Below are 15,240 nucleotides of genomic sequence, written 5' to 3'. Positions count from 1 at the left end.
AGGGGCGGGGCGCGAGGGGGCGGAGGCGAGGGCTCGGGCGGGGCAGACACAGGTGCTCCGCATCCGGCCGGGGGGCGGCTCCGAGGAGCGGCTCGGAGGAGCTTCATAAGCTGCCGGGGTGTTGGGCTGCGTGCGGCTCGCTGCAAAAATAGTGCCCACGTGCGTGCGCGTCTCTCGCCCGCCGGCTGGCCGGCCAGCCCGTCAGCCCCGCAGGGCCACACCGGCCCCATGGCGTTCCCACTGGTAAGAGCCGCCAGCCGCTTGCCTGGGCGGGGCCGCGTCCCGGCCGCACTAGCTAACGGTCCGCGCGCAGCCGGGTCCGGTGCCGCGGTACGCCCATCCCCCGCCCCGTGCGCGCGAGTCCCGGGCGGGGCGCGGTCACGTGCCCGCGGGCGTGGGGCCTCGTGGAGGGGTGGAGGGCGAGGGGGGCAGGGAGCCTCCTCGTGACTCAGGGCCTTTGGGCTTAAAGGCGCCGCAGCCCTGTGGGGGCGGCCGGTGGGGCCTCCGAGCCGCACTGCGGCCTCTGGGCGGTCTCGAGCGTTACGTCCAGACGGGAGCTGACCGGACATAAAGGAGCACCGGCGCCCGGAACGTTTCTTTCTCACACTGCCGTCGCACTGGAGACCCGAAGCCGGGGACGCTGGAAGCTCACCCCCCTCTGCGGGTCTCTTTCGCACCCGGCGCGCGGTGGGGGGACCCGGGCGGGACGGGGCGGGGCTACTGACTACGTAGACTCGGTGTTCCGTGGATAGCCCCACGACGGCGGCGGTCTGGGCCCCTTTAAGGTGTAGGGATCAAGCCCCTCGTGCGGCTTCCCAATCCCGGGCAGGTCACGTGGCTTCACACCTTCGCTTGGCGCCCGAGAGGGAGTCCTGAGGGCAGGGCTGACCAGGTAGTGTGGCGCGAGGGCGGAAGACTGGCGGGGCTTCGAGCCCGGGAGACCCGCGGGGCTGGCGGCTTTGAGGTGGGTCCTGGGGCACGGGCGGGAGAGGGGTAGGGTTGCAGGCTGCGGAGGTGGCACAGGCGGGGAGCGACTAGAGCCCGCTCTGGGCTGTGCTGTCCGGACCCTCAGCCTGGCGAGCGGGTGCATGTGGCCTCGCGTTCTGGTCATTCTCCTCAGTACAGGACGAGGTCAGGTGCCCAGACTCAGGGGCGGCCTCAGGTTTGGCGGAGCAGCGGCTGGGGCCCTGGACGGGTCGCTTCCCGGATGACGAGCTGGTTGGGCAGACCAGTGCCCGCCTGGAGTCACCCGGGAGTGGGGGGACTCACCCACAAAGGGGCCCTCACCTTGGGGTGTCCCACCCGGCGTCATTCCCCGGAGCTTTTTCATCTCTCGTGGGTTCCTCATAGCTTGAGACGACCGAGGCTTTGCTACCTCATTCCTAGGGGATCCAGTGAGGCCAGAAGGCCCTGTGAGCGGCGCCGCGCTGACCCCGTGACCGAGAAAAGCCAGGCGGACCCCTGGACTCTTGGGTGCTTTCGTGGGCGGGTGCTTATTTTTCGGGGGGCATTTTGCTTCCTGCAGCCCTGGTCCCTTGCACCGTGCTGTTAGCTGGGGTTCCTTCCATGGGGAAGAGAGTCGGGAGCCGAATTCGCTCTTAGAAGCCGGGGTGGCTCCCGCCAGGCCCTCCTGGGAGGAGGCCGCGTCCCTTCTCCCCCGCCCCGCGCCTGCAGCCCCGGCCCTGGCTGATGCCGCATTTCTCTGGCAACCGCTTCCCTTGGTCTCCCTGGCTACCGCCCTGCCTCCCCGCGCTCTCTCCTGGCACCTGAGTCAACTACTGGGCTGTGTCGTTGGTGGGGAAGAGGGGCAAGTGGGTGGGGTTCCTATTCTGGAAGGCACAGGTGCACTGCCCGCCTCTTGCCTGCCCCTCAGGTGACGGTGCGGTCCCTTGCCAGCCGTAAGTGTCTGGTAAGGACAGTTTGCACCCTGAAGCTCATGTTCCTTTTGAGTTTAGGGACACATGCTGGGTTAAAAAATAAAAATGTATTCGAACAGGACCCAACCTTGGAAACCTCAAGTCGGTGATTGTTTTCCTGGTTGTTTTTTTGCATAGTTAGAAAAGCCTGTGGAACTCAGTGGGGCTATTGGCTGTCGGAAAACCCTGGGGACGGTGTTTTGGGGACTTATCACTGGTCTTTTATTTGGCCTCATTGAGCCCATGGAGCTTGTGGCCGAACTGTATTCCCAGAGCACGTTGTTGTAGTTTGGTTATTTATTTATTTATTTGTTTATTTTTGAGACGGAGTCTTGCCCCGTCACCCAGGCTAGAATGCAGTGGTGTGATCTCGGCTCACTGCTCGGCTCACTGCAACCTCCGCCTCCCGGTTCAAGCGATTCTCCTGCCTCAGTCTCCTGTGTGGCTGGGATTATGTGCCACCATGCCCGGCTAATTTTTGTATTTTTAGTAGAGACAGGGTTTCACCATGTTGGTCAGGCTGGTCTCGAACTGCTGACCTCGTGATCTGCCCGCCTCGGCCTCTGAAAGTGCTGGGATTACAGGTGTGAGCCACATCGCCTGGCCCAGTTTCGCTTTTTAAATTTTTTGTCAGGGCGATTTAAACTTTGGGTGGCCTGGCAGTGCCTGCTCAGTTTATAGAAGTAGAATTTGGAAGTTGACTACTCCGTATGTAAGTCAACCTTTGTAATGAAAAAGTATGGCTGGGCGCCATGACTCACGCCTGTAATCCCAGCAGTTTGGGAGGCTGAGGCGTGCAGATCACCTGAGGTCAGGAGTTCAAGACCAGCCTGGCCAACAAAGTGAAATCCCGTCTCTCCTAAAAATACGAAAATTAGCCGGGCGTGGTGGTGGGCGCCTGTAATCCAAGCTACTCGGGAGGCTGAGGCAGGAGAATCGCTTAAACCCAGGAAGTGGAAGTTGCAGTGAACCGAGATCGTCCACTGCACTCCAGCCTGGGCAACGATCGAGACTCCGTCTCATAAAAAACAAAACAAAACTTGGCTTCCCTCCTCTGAAGGGTTTGTCTTGTAAACAACTCCGTGGTCTAAGCTCCCATGTGTGGGAGGGAGGTTGTACCAGCCTGTGCAGCACATCGGAGGTTGGAGAGCTGATGCTTGTGAATAATCATGGAAACGTTTGCAGTTTGGGTTAAGCCATAGGCGTTTGATACAGGAATGGTTCTCTGGGCTTATTCTTTCACTGTAGTGCACAAACCAGTGCCCATGAAGCAAAAAGTGGAGGAGGAAGATAAAGTAGTAAGACTCCAGGCTCAGTACCAAACTTAACTAGTGAGCTAATGATAACAGCTGCCTTAATAAGCATTTTCACTGACCACAACCATTAATTTTATTCTTAGTCTTTAAAATGGGTTGGAAACTCAAACCCTACCGGGGCCAGAGGTAACATAAATGAGCAAAGGAGGAGGAAGGAAAAGTAATGGCTTCTGAACTGCAGAGTATATGCCTCTCTGAATGGAGCAGCCGCTAGCTGATTGTTGCCCAGCAAAACTGTGGGCCCAGAGTTGGTGGATCTTTGACTTGCTTCTAAACTGGCTATCTCTATTTTGATGAATCTCCTGACTTTTAAATGTAGCATTAAAAAAATTTTAAATGCTATGGACCAAATGTAACAGGTCTTTAATGTTGGATTCAACCTGAAGGCTAGTTTGGAATCTGTCTTAATACATCCCTTTTGGATTTCCCCGCTATTTTGCAAAAAAGGAAACAGGCTTAGAAATCAAGTCAAAAGGCTGTTAAGTGATGGAATTTAGTGTGAACCTAGGTCTTCTGGTGCCATAGTCCAGTGTATTATGTGTGTTCTGTTATGTCAGAGGATCAAGGGGTTATTGGTGGCATACATTGTAGAAAATGGTCTGGGAGCTGGTCACATTTATAGGCAAAGTGAACCTTAACTGCATTGGCAGGAATCCCAGTTGCTGTAGAAGTCAGTGTGGGTCTTCTGAGTGTTAGTACAGCAGTGCTGATGTCAGAAGGAATGTGCTGTGTCTATCATTCCACAATGTATGTCAGAGCAGTTAGCTGATCCTGAGAGCCAGAGGTCTGGAGATGGCAGGCTCCTCCCACTGTGGGAGTGACCCTCCCAACCCTCTGCACAAAAGACTCCTTTTTTCAGGACAGTTAAAATTTCAGTAACTTTTTCTGTCTGAGGCAAGGCAAATTTGAAATTACATAATTGTTTTAACACCCGTGAAAGTAAAATGGAGCTTACTAAATCTCACTTTGTCTGTCTTAGCTAAGATTCCCATAATGCTGTCTCTCAAATTTCCAGGAAGAATTAATAAAGGTTAAAAAATTTTTTAAAAGCAGTATGTGGTAAAATCTTCTGAGATAAGCTCCCAGGGCATAAAATAGCCCTGCCCCAGAAATGAGGGACTGGGGTTTCAATTCTGGATAAAACTTAGAATCCCAGCATTGTACACAACCAAAGTTATAGATGTAAAGGGGTATGTATATTTTTTTCCTATATTGCATTTCCAAGAAATTTTTTTGTTTTTTTTTTTGAGATGGAGACTCACTCTGTCGCTCAGGCTGGAGTGCAGTGGCGCGATCTCGGCTCACTGCAACCTCTGCCTTTGGGGTTCAAGCAATTTTTCTGCCTCAGCCTCCCAAGTAACTGGGACTACAGGCACGCACCACCATGCCCGGCTAATTTTTGTATTTTTGGTAGAGGTGGGGTTTCAACATATTGGCCAGGCTGGTCTCGAACTCCTGACCTTGTGATCTGCCTGCCTCGGCCTCCCAAAATGCTGGGATTACAGGTGTGAGCCACTGTGCCTGGCTGCATTCTCAAGGATTTAAAGGAGTAAAAAGCATATTCAGAGCTTCTGCCAAAGAATTTTTTTCTGTGAGAATGCAAGCTAGATAGCTTTTTTTCTGTGAGACACAAGCTAGATAGCTTTCTTACCTGTGTCCTGGAAAGTTTTTGGAAAGATGAAAACTTTAAAATGTTATTTGCTTCTAGCTGCTTCTTAGCAACCTTTACCAGCAAAGCACTCAGCTATGAGTTCAGTGTTTGTGGATTTGGGGGTGTGGAGTGTACTGGGGAGGGGAAGAGTGAGGTGACTAAAGTAGCTTTCTGCTGGTATTATTTTTGCATTTATAATGTTAGGTGTTGTCTGTGCAAACTTTCTCATTCATTGGTTTCAGGTCCCTTAGCTAAATGATTATTTTCTAAAGTTATGTTTATTTTAAGGGAAAATTAGATTATTTGTACTTCTGTCTTACAGTTTGAGACAAATGGACACCAAACCTACATATTAATGTTTAGACTGTTGTCTTTAGTAGCTAGTGGTGGAGGCAGTAAAAGAATCATGGGATCAAATAACAAATTATTTTTTCTGCTATGGAGAAGTTGTGCTAATCTCATCCTGTTCTGCAAATCTGCTTTTCCTAGGCAGTATATAAACTGTACTGGCTCTGGGGAGAATTTGCCAGAAAGCCCCTGAGGCTAAAGGGTTGGAAGAAGTTTGTACCTAGAGGTTATGGTAGAGGAGGTTATGTAAAGAATTTTGCTTCTCGTTTGAATTAAGACCAAGAAGCGCTGATTGCACCCTTTACCATTTCTTAAGCCTTTTAAGATTTTATTATTAAGATTGTTTTTGAAGGCCGGGTGCGGTGGCTCAAGCCTGTAATCCCAGCACTTTGGGTGGCCGAGACGGGTGGATCACAAGGTCAGGAGATCGAGACCATCCTGGCTAATACGGTGAAACCCCGTCTCTACTAAAAAAATACAAAAAACTAGCCGGATGAAGTGGCAGGCGCCTGTAGTCCCAGCTACTCGGGAGGCTGAGGCAGGAGAAGGGTGTAAACCCGAGAGGCGGAGCTTGCGGTGAGCTGGGATCAGGCCACTGCACTCCAGCCTGGGCGACAGAGCGAGACTCCATCTCAAAAAAAAAAAAAAAAAAAAAAAAAAAAGATTGTTTTTGAGACAAGGTCTTACTCTGTCACCCAGGCCAGCGGGCAGTGGTACAATCACAGTTTACTGCCGCCTCAAAGCTCCCTGGCTCAAGGGATCCTTCAGCCTCAACCTCCCAAGTAGCTGGGTCTACAGTCATTCAACATGCTTGGCTAAGTTTAAAAATTTTTTTCTTCGAGATGGGGTTTCACTATGTTGTCCAGGCTCATCCTGGGCTCAAGCCATCCTCCTGCCTCAGCCTCCCAGAGTGTTGGAATTACAGGTATGAGCCACCATGCAGGCTCTTAAAGTCTTTTGGTCACTATGAACTTTGCTTCCTTTGCACCCAACATTGCAGTTTTGGAAATGCCCTTAGCTTTTTCCTGCATTGTTGCAGCCTGTTTTTTAGTTAAACCTGCTTATGAGAGTATCTTATCTTCTGTGAGCACAGGTTCTGTAGACTGAAGGTTTTTATGTTGAAGATAGGACCCACCCCAACAGTGCATTTCTCAGTTATAGTAAACTAGCTGAAAAAGAATGAAGTAAAATGTGCATGATGTATGTAATATTTCCTGTTTTCATAGGAAAATTGTCTGACTTGCTGTTAAAAGTATCCAAGTTTCAGAGTGCTAAATTCACATTGTAGATGTAATTTCCAATGAATTTTGTTAGGTGTCATTTTAAAGCCCAATGTTAGGGATTCTTTTGCCACCCTAATATATAATGTGGTTTTGATTAACTTGGACCTGGGAGGATTCCTGACTGAATGAATGGTGTTGAGCTTTACTTTCAGTAGTTCAGGAGAACACTTAGGCGTGGATAACCTTTGAATTTTATTTTATTTTATTTTTTTGTATTCCTGAATGGTGGAACAGTCCTTTTAAATTGTGAGTTAACACTCTTTGTTTTGATTTAAGGCATTCGTGATGAGTTCCCTTGAGGTAACAGGAGAATCCCCAGAGGGCAGGTCTAAAGGTTGGTTTGTATGCTAAAAATGGGTCATAGTTGCAAGTAGCTATTGATTCTGGGAGTAACTTCACTAATAGTGTTACTGGTTTCTTTATTCTTGGCCAGCATAATATGCTGCTTTATGTACCATCCTGACAGATTTAGCCCCACTGCGTACAATCCCCTTTGATAAAAGTGTGGGGGTAGCTCTCCTCTGTTGGAAGAGAACAGTTACTTTGAAGGGCAGGTTGGTTTTTTTGTGTCTTTTTACAGAACACTTAATCTCTTACTACTTAACACCTGTGCTCTCTGCATTCTGGCTTTGTGCTCCTGGGTTCTGGCCCTTCCATCATCTGTCTGTCTCCCCGGTGTGTCTGCCCTTTCTCCTGAGGCTTTTTTTTTTTTTTTTTTTTTTAAGCTGTAATCTTGGAATTGTTTTGAAGCTCAAAACGTGTTAGAGACCTGTCTCCTACATATAACTTAGAGTTGACACCAAAGCCAGATTATAATCTCTGACATCCTCTTTTCATGGACTAGGAGAATTAAGTTTAGAATGAAAAGTGATTACCCTAAATTTATACTGTGAGCAGGGAATAAAGACAGAACTAGAACCCGGGTTTTCTCATTTCTACAGTAGTACTTTTTCTAAAATTCATACACTCTCACCTCTGCTGTGTTGCTCTCTTGTTGTACTTAAAATGTCCATTTGGTTTGTAAGACTCTAGTTTCCTTTTTCTTTTTTTCTTATCTGATCAATCTTGTCTTGTCTTGGTACTTGCAGGTTTCCTTTTCTCCCCAAATGCCACATTCTTCACAGTTCAACCCTGTTGGATCATTCCTGTCTCCTTATATATACAGGAGGCCCATGTGTTCTGTAGAAGCAAGCACCAGTTGTCTGTTGTGTGCCCAAGTTTTAGATTGAGTTCTTTAGCCTTGGTTGTTCTGAAGACTTATACTTGTGATTGGACTACGGAATGCATGTGTCTGAGGTATGTTAAACCCAACAGATATAAAAACAGAACCAATTTCTTCCTTTTCCTCATCAGAAATAACATCAGAACTAGGCAGGTAAAAGATTTGAAGGTTATTGCCAAAACAGGCATAGTGTGTAGGGGGTGGGAAGGACATTCTAAGCGAAAGGAATAACGTGTAAGGACAAGGAGATATGAAACAGGGCTGTTTTTAGGCAACTAGAAGTACAATATTGCTAGAATTTTAAGCACAAGGGATACTAGCCTATGACCTAGTGATCCACTTGTGTTCCTATATGCAAGAGAAGTGAGTACATATGAGTATAAAAAGGCATGCACAAGAATATTCACAGCAGTTTTATTCATAATATTTAAAATCTGAAGAAAAGGCAAGCTGGTTATGGCGCCTGTAGCACCAGCTACTGGGGAGGCTGAGGCAGGAGAGTCCCTTGAGCCTAGGAGTTCAAGACGGGTCTGGACCACATATCGAGACCCTGTCCCTAAAAGTAGGACGAAACAATAAACGCCTGTTATGTTGGGTCCCCCAAGACAGTGCCCAAATTAGATGATTGACTAGGAAGATTCACAGGACTTAGCGTATAGTGGTACTCATAGCTAAGCTTACAGCTAAAGGACACAGAGAAAAACCATCAAAGGGAAAAGGCACATTGGGTGAAGTCTGGTACAAGCTTCCAATATTCCTTTCCCGGGAGAGTTAAACAGGACATAGTTTAATTCCCTACAGCTGACAACATATGTAAAATATCGCCAGCCAGAATAGCTTGTTAGAATCTGGGCACCCAGAGAGAGAGAGAGAGAGAGAGAGTGTGTGCGTGTAGGTGTCTGAGGAATGGTTAAATAGGTAGCCTCTGCCTGAAATGTACCAAAATCCGGGAGGAAAGCCCATGTTCAGCGTAAACCATATTGTTTGTTCATTTTGGGTATAGTAAGTCACTCAGTTCTGGGAATGGTGGGAACTCAAAATTTAAGTTCCCAGATGGTAGCTAAAAGACACCAGTCAGACCTGTTACTTTAAATCTTTTCTGTACAACCTTGAGCAGGAATATGGATAAATACATATATCCACATCTATTAATATGTAGTACTGCACAGTAATAAAAACCACTGTTCTATACTTCAATGTGTAGACATGTCAGATACTAAGTTAAGTGGGGGAAAAAAGACCCAAAAGAATACCTACATGATTGCATTTATAAGAGGTTCAAAAATAGGCAAAACTAATTGGTAACAACAGAAGCCTGAATAGTAAACTGTTTGGGGATAGTGTGGGAAAGGGCACAGGGGAACCTTATAGAGTGTTGGAAATGTTCTTTATCTTGCTATGTGTGGTGGTTGCTCCGGTATATACAGATAAGTGAATCTTGATCAAGATACATATTCATAACTAGTGCCCTTTTATTGAGAGAGAACACACAACAGAATAAAGTAGGAATAGACTAGGAGGGTTCTAACTTGGCCACTAAGCTGAAGCCAGACCATGAAGGGTTTTATATGCTATTGATAAGGAACTTGGCCTTTACTCTGTGGCAGCAGTTCTCCAAGCTAGGTCTGTGCCTGCCTAGTGGTCACCAAAACCCTTTAAGAGGCCACAAAGTCAGAAGTATTTTTATAATTCTAAGACATGGTTGATTTATCCTCCCCCACCCCACTGTGTTGACATTTGTACCGATAGTGCAAAAGCAATGGGGGTGGGTAAAACAGCTGGCACATAGCAGGAATCAGGGCAATGTCATTAAACTGTGGTAGCAGCCGTTGTATTTTTCATGCTACACATTCCCAGAAAAGCCGGTGTCACTTGCAGATGTCCTTGAGGAAGCAGTAAAATTAATTTCATTAAATCTCAGCCCTTGAATATATGCCTTTAATATTCTGTGTGACAAATGAGAAGTCAGTATAAAGTACTTTTACTTCATATCCAAGTATGGTGATTATCTCGAGGAAAAGTGTTTATGTGACTGAGTTTCAAGAATAAGCCTCTTTTTTTTCCTTGAAACACCTTTTTATCTTTACCAGAACAACAACTAACAAACTGTGGTTATTGAACTTTGGGTATTTGGCAGACATTTTCTTGAAAATTAACAGAGTAATCCAGTCACTTCATAAGAAATAACTCACTATATTTGTTGCCACTGATGCAATTTGAGCACTGAAAGAAAAAAAAAAAAGAATTTTGGAAGACCTTTATCTGCCACCACATGAGCTTGACACTTGCCCCAATACTTAAAGACCCCTGATGAGATTGGTGGTACTATTTACTATTAACTAGTATGTCAACATCTGTTATATTTGCATAATTCAGGCAGTATTTGTCAAATGACTAACATATGATAGAAAATCAGATAGGCGTAAAAGATCCATCCAAAATGCAAGATTGACCCATGTGTTTTAATGTAACAGCATATGAAGAGTACATATGGTTTCAGATTCCATATTGTAACTAATCTTTAAGAAGTTACCATTTGTTGAGAATTTTGGTGTAGTATTAATAGCCATAGCTGTCTGAAAATGGTATTAAAATACTCCTTTTTCCAACTACGTATCTGTGTGAGGCTGGATTTTCTTCATATACTTCAACCAGAATAACACACGACAACAAATTAAATACAGAAACAGACCAGAAAATCCTGCTATCTTATATTAAACCAGATAGTAAAGAGATTTGCAAAAATGTCAATGCCATTCCATAAATTATTTTTTGTCTTGGAAAATCATTGTGTTAATATGTAATAGGTTTTTTAAATGATTAATAAATCTACCCCTTTTCTATTTCTAGTGGGTGCATATTGATATGAGCTACTTACACAAAAAGCTTTTGAGTAATTAAAATTGAAAGTACTTAAAATTACCTCAGTAATTTTTAAGAGTATAAAGGAGTCCTGAGACCAACATGGTTGTGGACCACTGCCCTCTGGAGTAGGTGATTAGATTTGTACTTTCCAAAGATCCTGTAAGAATATCCAGGTAGGAATGAAGACCTCTTAAAAGGCTCAGGAAATGTCCATAGGATTTGATAAGGCACAGTGAACTTGGTTTGAAAAAAAAGTGTTTCAGAATAGCATGTGTGGAAAGGGAGAGAAGCATCTGATGCTTGCCTTCAAGGATTAAAGAGATGAGTAAAGGCGGTAGAGATGGGGTACTCTATACAGAAGGCTGATGGGGATGCTAGGGAAAGACAGGCTGGCTACTAAAGAGCAGGGTTAAGAAAAGTTCTAAACATGGGAGAGAGCTGATCATGTTTACAAAGGTGTGAGAGTTGTGGCAGGGATAACTGACCAAGAAGCCCTGAGGGTATGAGAAAAAATTTACTCCAAACTTGCTCTTTAAATAGGAAGAAGGATACCCTGTCAGTAAGTGCAGAAAAAGGATAGTAGTGGAAGCTGTGTCAGATTGGTGAGGGCAAGAGTAGGGTCACGTAGACCAACTGTCCAGAGCCTTTAGTTTCTTTTATTCCTCAGGAGAATTTATGAGACTCTGTCATTCTCACATTACAAAGAAAAAGACCTGCTTAGAGAAATTGAGAATATTGGTCAAAGTTCCCCCAATTAATGGAGCACTGGGGCTTAAATCAGAATCCCAGACTCCAAGTTCCCTCTTTCTTCTGCATCAAGGCAGCCTGAGAAGCTTTATACGGAGAGGTAATGGAGACCAGGTCCGAGAACAACTGAGACAACTCTGGAGCCTTTGTGTTTTTATTGATGGGGAATGGTCTGTGGTCCAAACCTAAAACCCCAAATCCCAAAATGACTTTAGTGGCTGAGAATTTTGACAGGGAGAAGAGGTAGAACTGATGAATATTTCTATTGATGTATCTAAAAGCTTAAGAAAGGAGTCACTACCATTTATGAAGGTTATGAGTGAGGTGGTAAAAATACCTATGACAGGAGTGTGATACGGGTCTGCCTTTCATGTGTTATCTGTATTGAGTGCCTGCAAATGCAGCAGATACTATGCTGGGGCACTGCTGAGATACAGGTTGTGAAGGACCTTTATAGTTGATCAAATTGGTGAGCTAACAGTCCATACAGTTAGCATTGTGACAGGTAAGTGATAAGAGTTACGATTATAGTGACCATGTGCTTTCAATATTCTTGAGCTGTTTTGGTATGAAATATTCTCTAGTGTTCTCATAAATGTGTCCTGGAAATTGTAGTATTTCCTCTTCCAGACTGAGTTAAGAGAGCAAAAAGAATATTGGACAATAGATGTACCCTGTGAAAACTGAAGAATAACCAGAAATGGAAAGGGAGAGCCAGGAGAAAGTGATTCCTGACTTGAGTGGAGAATAGCTGAAGGGTCAGATCCTACAAAAATGCAGGGTAAGATAGACTGGAAGTATCAGTTGGGTTTGGCAGCTGTGAAGTCATTAATTTGGGAGCAGTTGTTTAGTGTCTTTTTGGGGAAGGGGAGAGATTAGTGCTGGCAGGACATTGTAGATTGAGAGGACGAACAGGAGGTTAAATAAAGATCACATTTTCGAGAAGCTTGATAGTGTAGCAGAAGAAAGACGGCAGTGAATTGGGAGGATATTTTAAATCAAGGAAGGTATGGTGGTTTTTTAAGGTGAAAGAGTCTTGAACATACTGACAAACTGAAGGAGCCAGTGGAGAAGAGAGGAAAGTCAGGTGATGCAGGGAGAGGAGATCTTGTATCTATTGATGGATTCATCTTTCTGATAGAGGAAGGAGGTTAGGACCTGTAGCTTTATCTCGTTTATTCCTGGTGAGCCTTCCTGTCCAGCCCTGTTGGACCACTTTGTTTTCTTGAATTTACTGTGTTCTGTATCCTCTCTGTGCTTGTTCTCTGTGTGTTAATGCTCTTTCTTATGCCTGCTTATTGAAATTCTGCATTTTCATTATTCTCTGGCCAAAACGCCTGAATTGTGAAACCATTTTAGACACCCTGATTTATTCCTCTCTTCTGTAGCATTTTGTGCTTGATCTCTACTTACCTAACTAGATTTGGTTCTTTTTCCTACCTAAATAATTATCCTGAGGGCAAGGAGTTTTTTTTTTTTAATATATATATCTATAACCTCAACATCTAACCTAGTGGGTTGTCAGTATTTATGAAATAATATTTGGTTGAACTATATGAAATTGGCATTTTATTGGTTGAAAAAGGTAAAATACTGTCAGTTTCATATGACCAATCTGATAAATTTTTATTCCTGACATTGTTGCACAGAAGACTTGAGGTAGGACCAAGGAGAAGGTTAAACACAGAGAAACATCTCTCAGCAAACTATAGAGTCATTAAAGTAGAGCCAAAAACTTGGCTTTGAGTGAGCTGGTGACTAAAGCAAATAGAGAAATTTGGCTAGAAGACTTATATTCTTCCGTAAGGAAAGTGTATTCTTCATGGGAATCTTTAGCATGTCCTAATCTGTGGTCTGAATGACATTTTTCTAAATGAGTGTTCATATAAGGGCTCTTCAAAATTGTAATAAAGAATATGCCCAAAATCCTGAGTATCCACTCTATGGAAATTTTGTTTAGCTTTATTAGTAGTATAAAACTAAAGGCAGGCCGGGCATGTGGCTCATGCCTGTAATCCCAGCACTTTGGGAGGCTGAGGCGGGCGGACCACCAGGTCAGGAGTTTGAGACCAGCCTGGCCAACATGGCGAAACCCCATCTCTACTAAAAATATAAAAAATTAGCCAGGTGTGGTGGCACGTGCCTGTAATCCCAGCTATTCGTTAGGAGTAGGCAGGAGAATTGCTTGAACCCAGGAGGCGGAGGTTGCGGTGAGCCGAAACTGTACCGCTGCACTCCTGGGCGACAGAGTGAGACTCTGTTTCAAAAATAAAAATAGGAAAAAAAGAAAGGCAAATTGCCAGAGTACATCTCAGCAGAACCAGTTATTTGGGGCATCTAAGTATATTGCTTTCTGCTACGCTGGCTTAATTTAAAAACAAAGTCTAAATGTTCAAGACCAATGCATTTAAAAAACATCTGATTAAATGGAGAAAAAAAATGTTTCAGAAAAATTTTTCATGTAAACACATTTTTTGTCAAGAGGATTACTACACTCCGATCCATTTGACCCCAGTTTTAGAACTCGCTCTGGGGGACTCAGTAAACCTTGGGCCCTTCAAACAGTCTTCTATAAATTTCTCAACTAGCTGTTAATCCATTGTACATGATTAATAGTAATAGTCTTGAAGGATCTTCAGCATTGGTATTATGTTGTCAATTAAAGGCAAACTGAATAAAAATCAACCCAGAGATGGTAGCTGGCATTCATTTACGACAGATGAGTATCCCCAAATCAAGATTTTCAGCTGCCAGAATGGCCATCCTATCACAGTGCTGGGTCTGGGGAGTATGATATTTAAAGGCAGGGCCAAGGTTTCCATTTTTTTTTTTTTTTTTTTTTTGAGATGGAGTCTTGCTCTGTTGCCCAGGCTGGAGTGCAGTGGCCGGATCTCAGCTCACTGCAAGCTCCGCCTCCCGGGTTTACGCCATTCTCTTGCCTCAGCCTCCTGAGTAGCTGGGACTACAGGCGCCCGCCACTTCGCCCGGCTAGTTTTTTGTATTTTTTTAGTAGAAACGGGGTTTCACCATGTTAGCCAGGCTGGTCTCGATCTCCTGACCTTATGATCCGCCCATCTTGGCTTCCCAAAGTGCTGGGATTACAGGCTTGAGCCACTGCGCCCGGCCAAGGTTTCCAAATTAATTGTACATTTTTTCTATACAAATAAGTATAAAATTTGGGGATCTTATTCTTTAACAAACATTTCTACATAGTGAGGGTTCAGATTTTTAAAGAAAAGGTTATGAGTGATACTTCTGAACCACAGATGAAAAAAAAAAAACCCAGTTATATGCTAAAACAAGTAAGCTTCTTGATGAACTTGGCTAGGACGAATAAGTTGAAACCATACTTCTGAGTAACAGGGATATAATTTAATAACATGTGGAATTGGACATCTGACACTAATAAGGTATTTATTGAGCATATCCATGTACTTTATGTATTTCTGACTACTACAAAGTCTGCAAAGTAGGTGTTACCCACTTTTTTTTTTTTTTTAAAAACCTTTAGGTAACCAAGGCTCAGAGTGATACCTAAGTGGTAGACCTGGTGTTTGTATTCCAAAGCCTGTGTTCTTTCTGCTTCAAAACAATGATTCCCAGTTTTAAGGAGGAGGAGGAGGAGGAGGATTTTCCTTTATGGAGGAGGGGAATGCTTTTCTTCAGACTATCTCCCTTACCTTTGTTGTCCTAGTTGATGATCATGGCTATAGGAAAACAGTTTCATGATAGGAGGGTCAGCTCTTACCTGTTGGAGAGGAGAAAATTGAGGCCTGATCTAAAATAACTTGTATTAGGGCCAGGTGCTGTGGCTCATGCCTGTAATCCCAGTGCTTTGGGAGGCCGAGGTGGGCAGATCACCTGAGGTCAGGAGTTTGAGACCAGCCTGGCC

The 15,240-nt window shown here is 44.7% G+C and overlaps 2 protein-coding genes across 5 annotated transcripts in view; both read left to right on the top strand.

Annotated features, from left to right (window-relative positions):
* The window catches only part of RPS17 (ribosomal protein S17), a 157,113-nt gene that overhangs the window by 50,774 nt on the left and 91,099 nt on the right, over positions 1–15,240 (top strand). The gene's annotated exons all lie outside the window — the stretch shown is intronic.
* Positions 48–15,240, top strand: part of CPEB1 (cytoplasmic polyadenylation element binding protein 1) — a 99,486-nt gene continuing 84,293 nt past the window's right edge. For 2 of the 4 annotated variants that reach the window (XM_050796144.1, XM_050796141.1), the window contains exon 1: positions 48–243. In XM_050796144.1, the coding sequence (XP_050652101.1) occupies positions 229–243 (15 nt within the window). In that variant the 5' untranslated portion in view covers positions 48–228. Of the gene's footprint in view, positions 244–1,868; positions 7,811–15,240 lie in introns of those variants that run through there. The other 2 variants (XM_050796140.1, XM_050796143.1) reach the window with 2 other exon arrangements.

Source organism: Macaca thibetana, chromosome 7, assembly GCF_024542745.1.
Source record: "Macaca thibetana thibetana isolate TM-01 chromosome 7, ASM2454274v1, whole genome shotgun sequence".
Classification (NCBI taxonomy): domain Eukaryota; kingdom Metazoa; phylum Chordata; class Mammalia; order Primates; family Cercopithecidae; genus Macaca; species Macaca thibetana.
The sequence above is the reverse complement of the archived record's forward strand: the minus strand, read 5'-3'. Positions and strand labels throughout refer to the sequence as shown.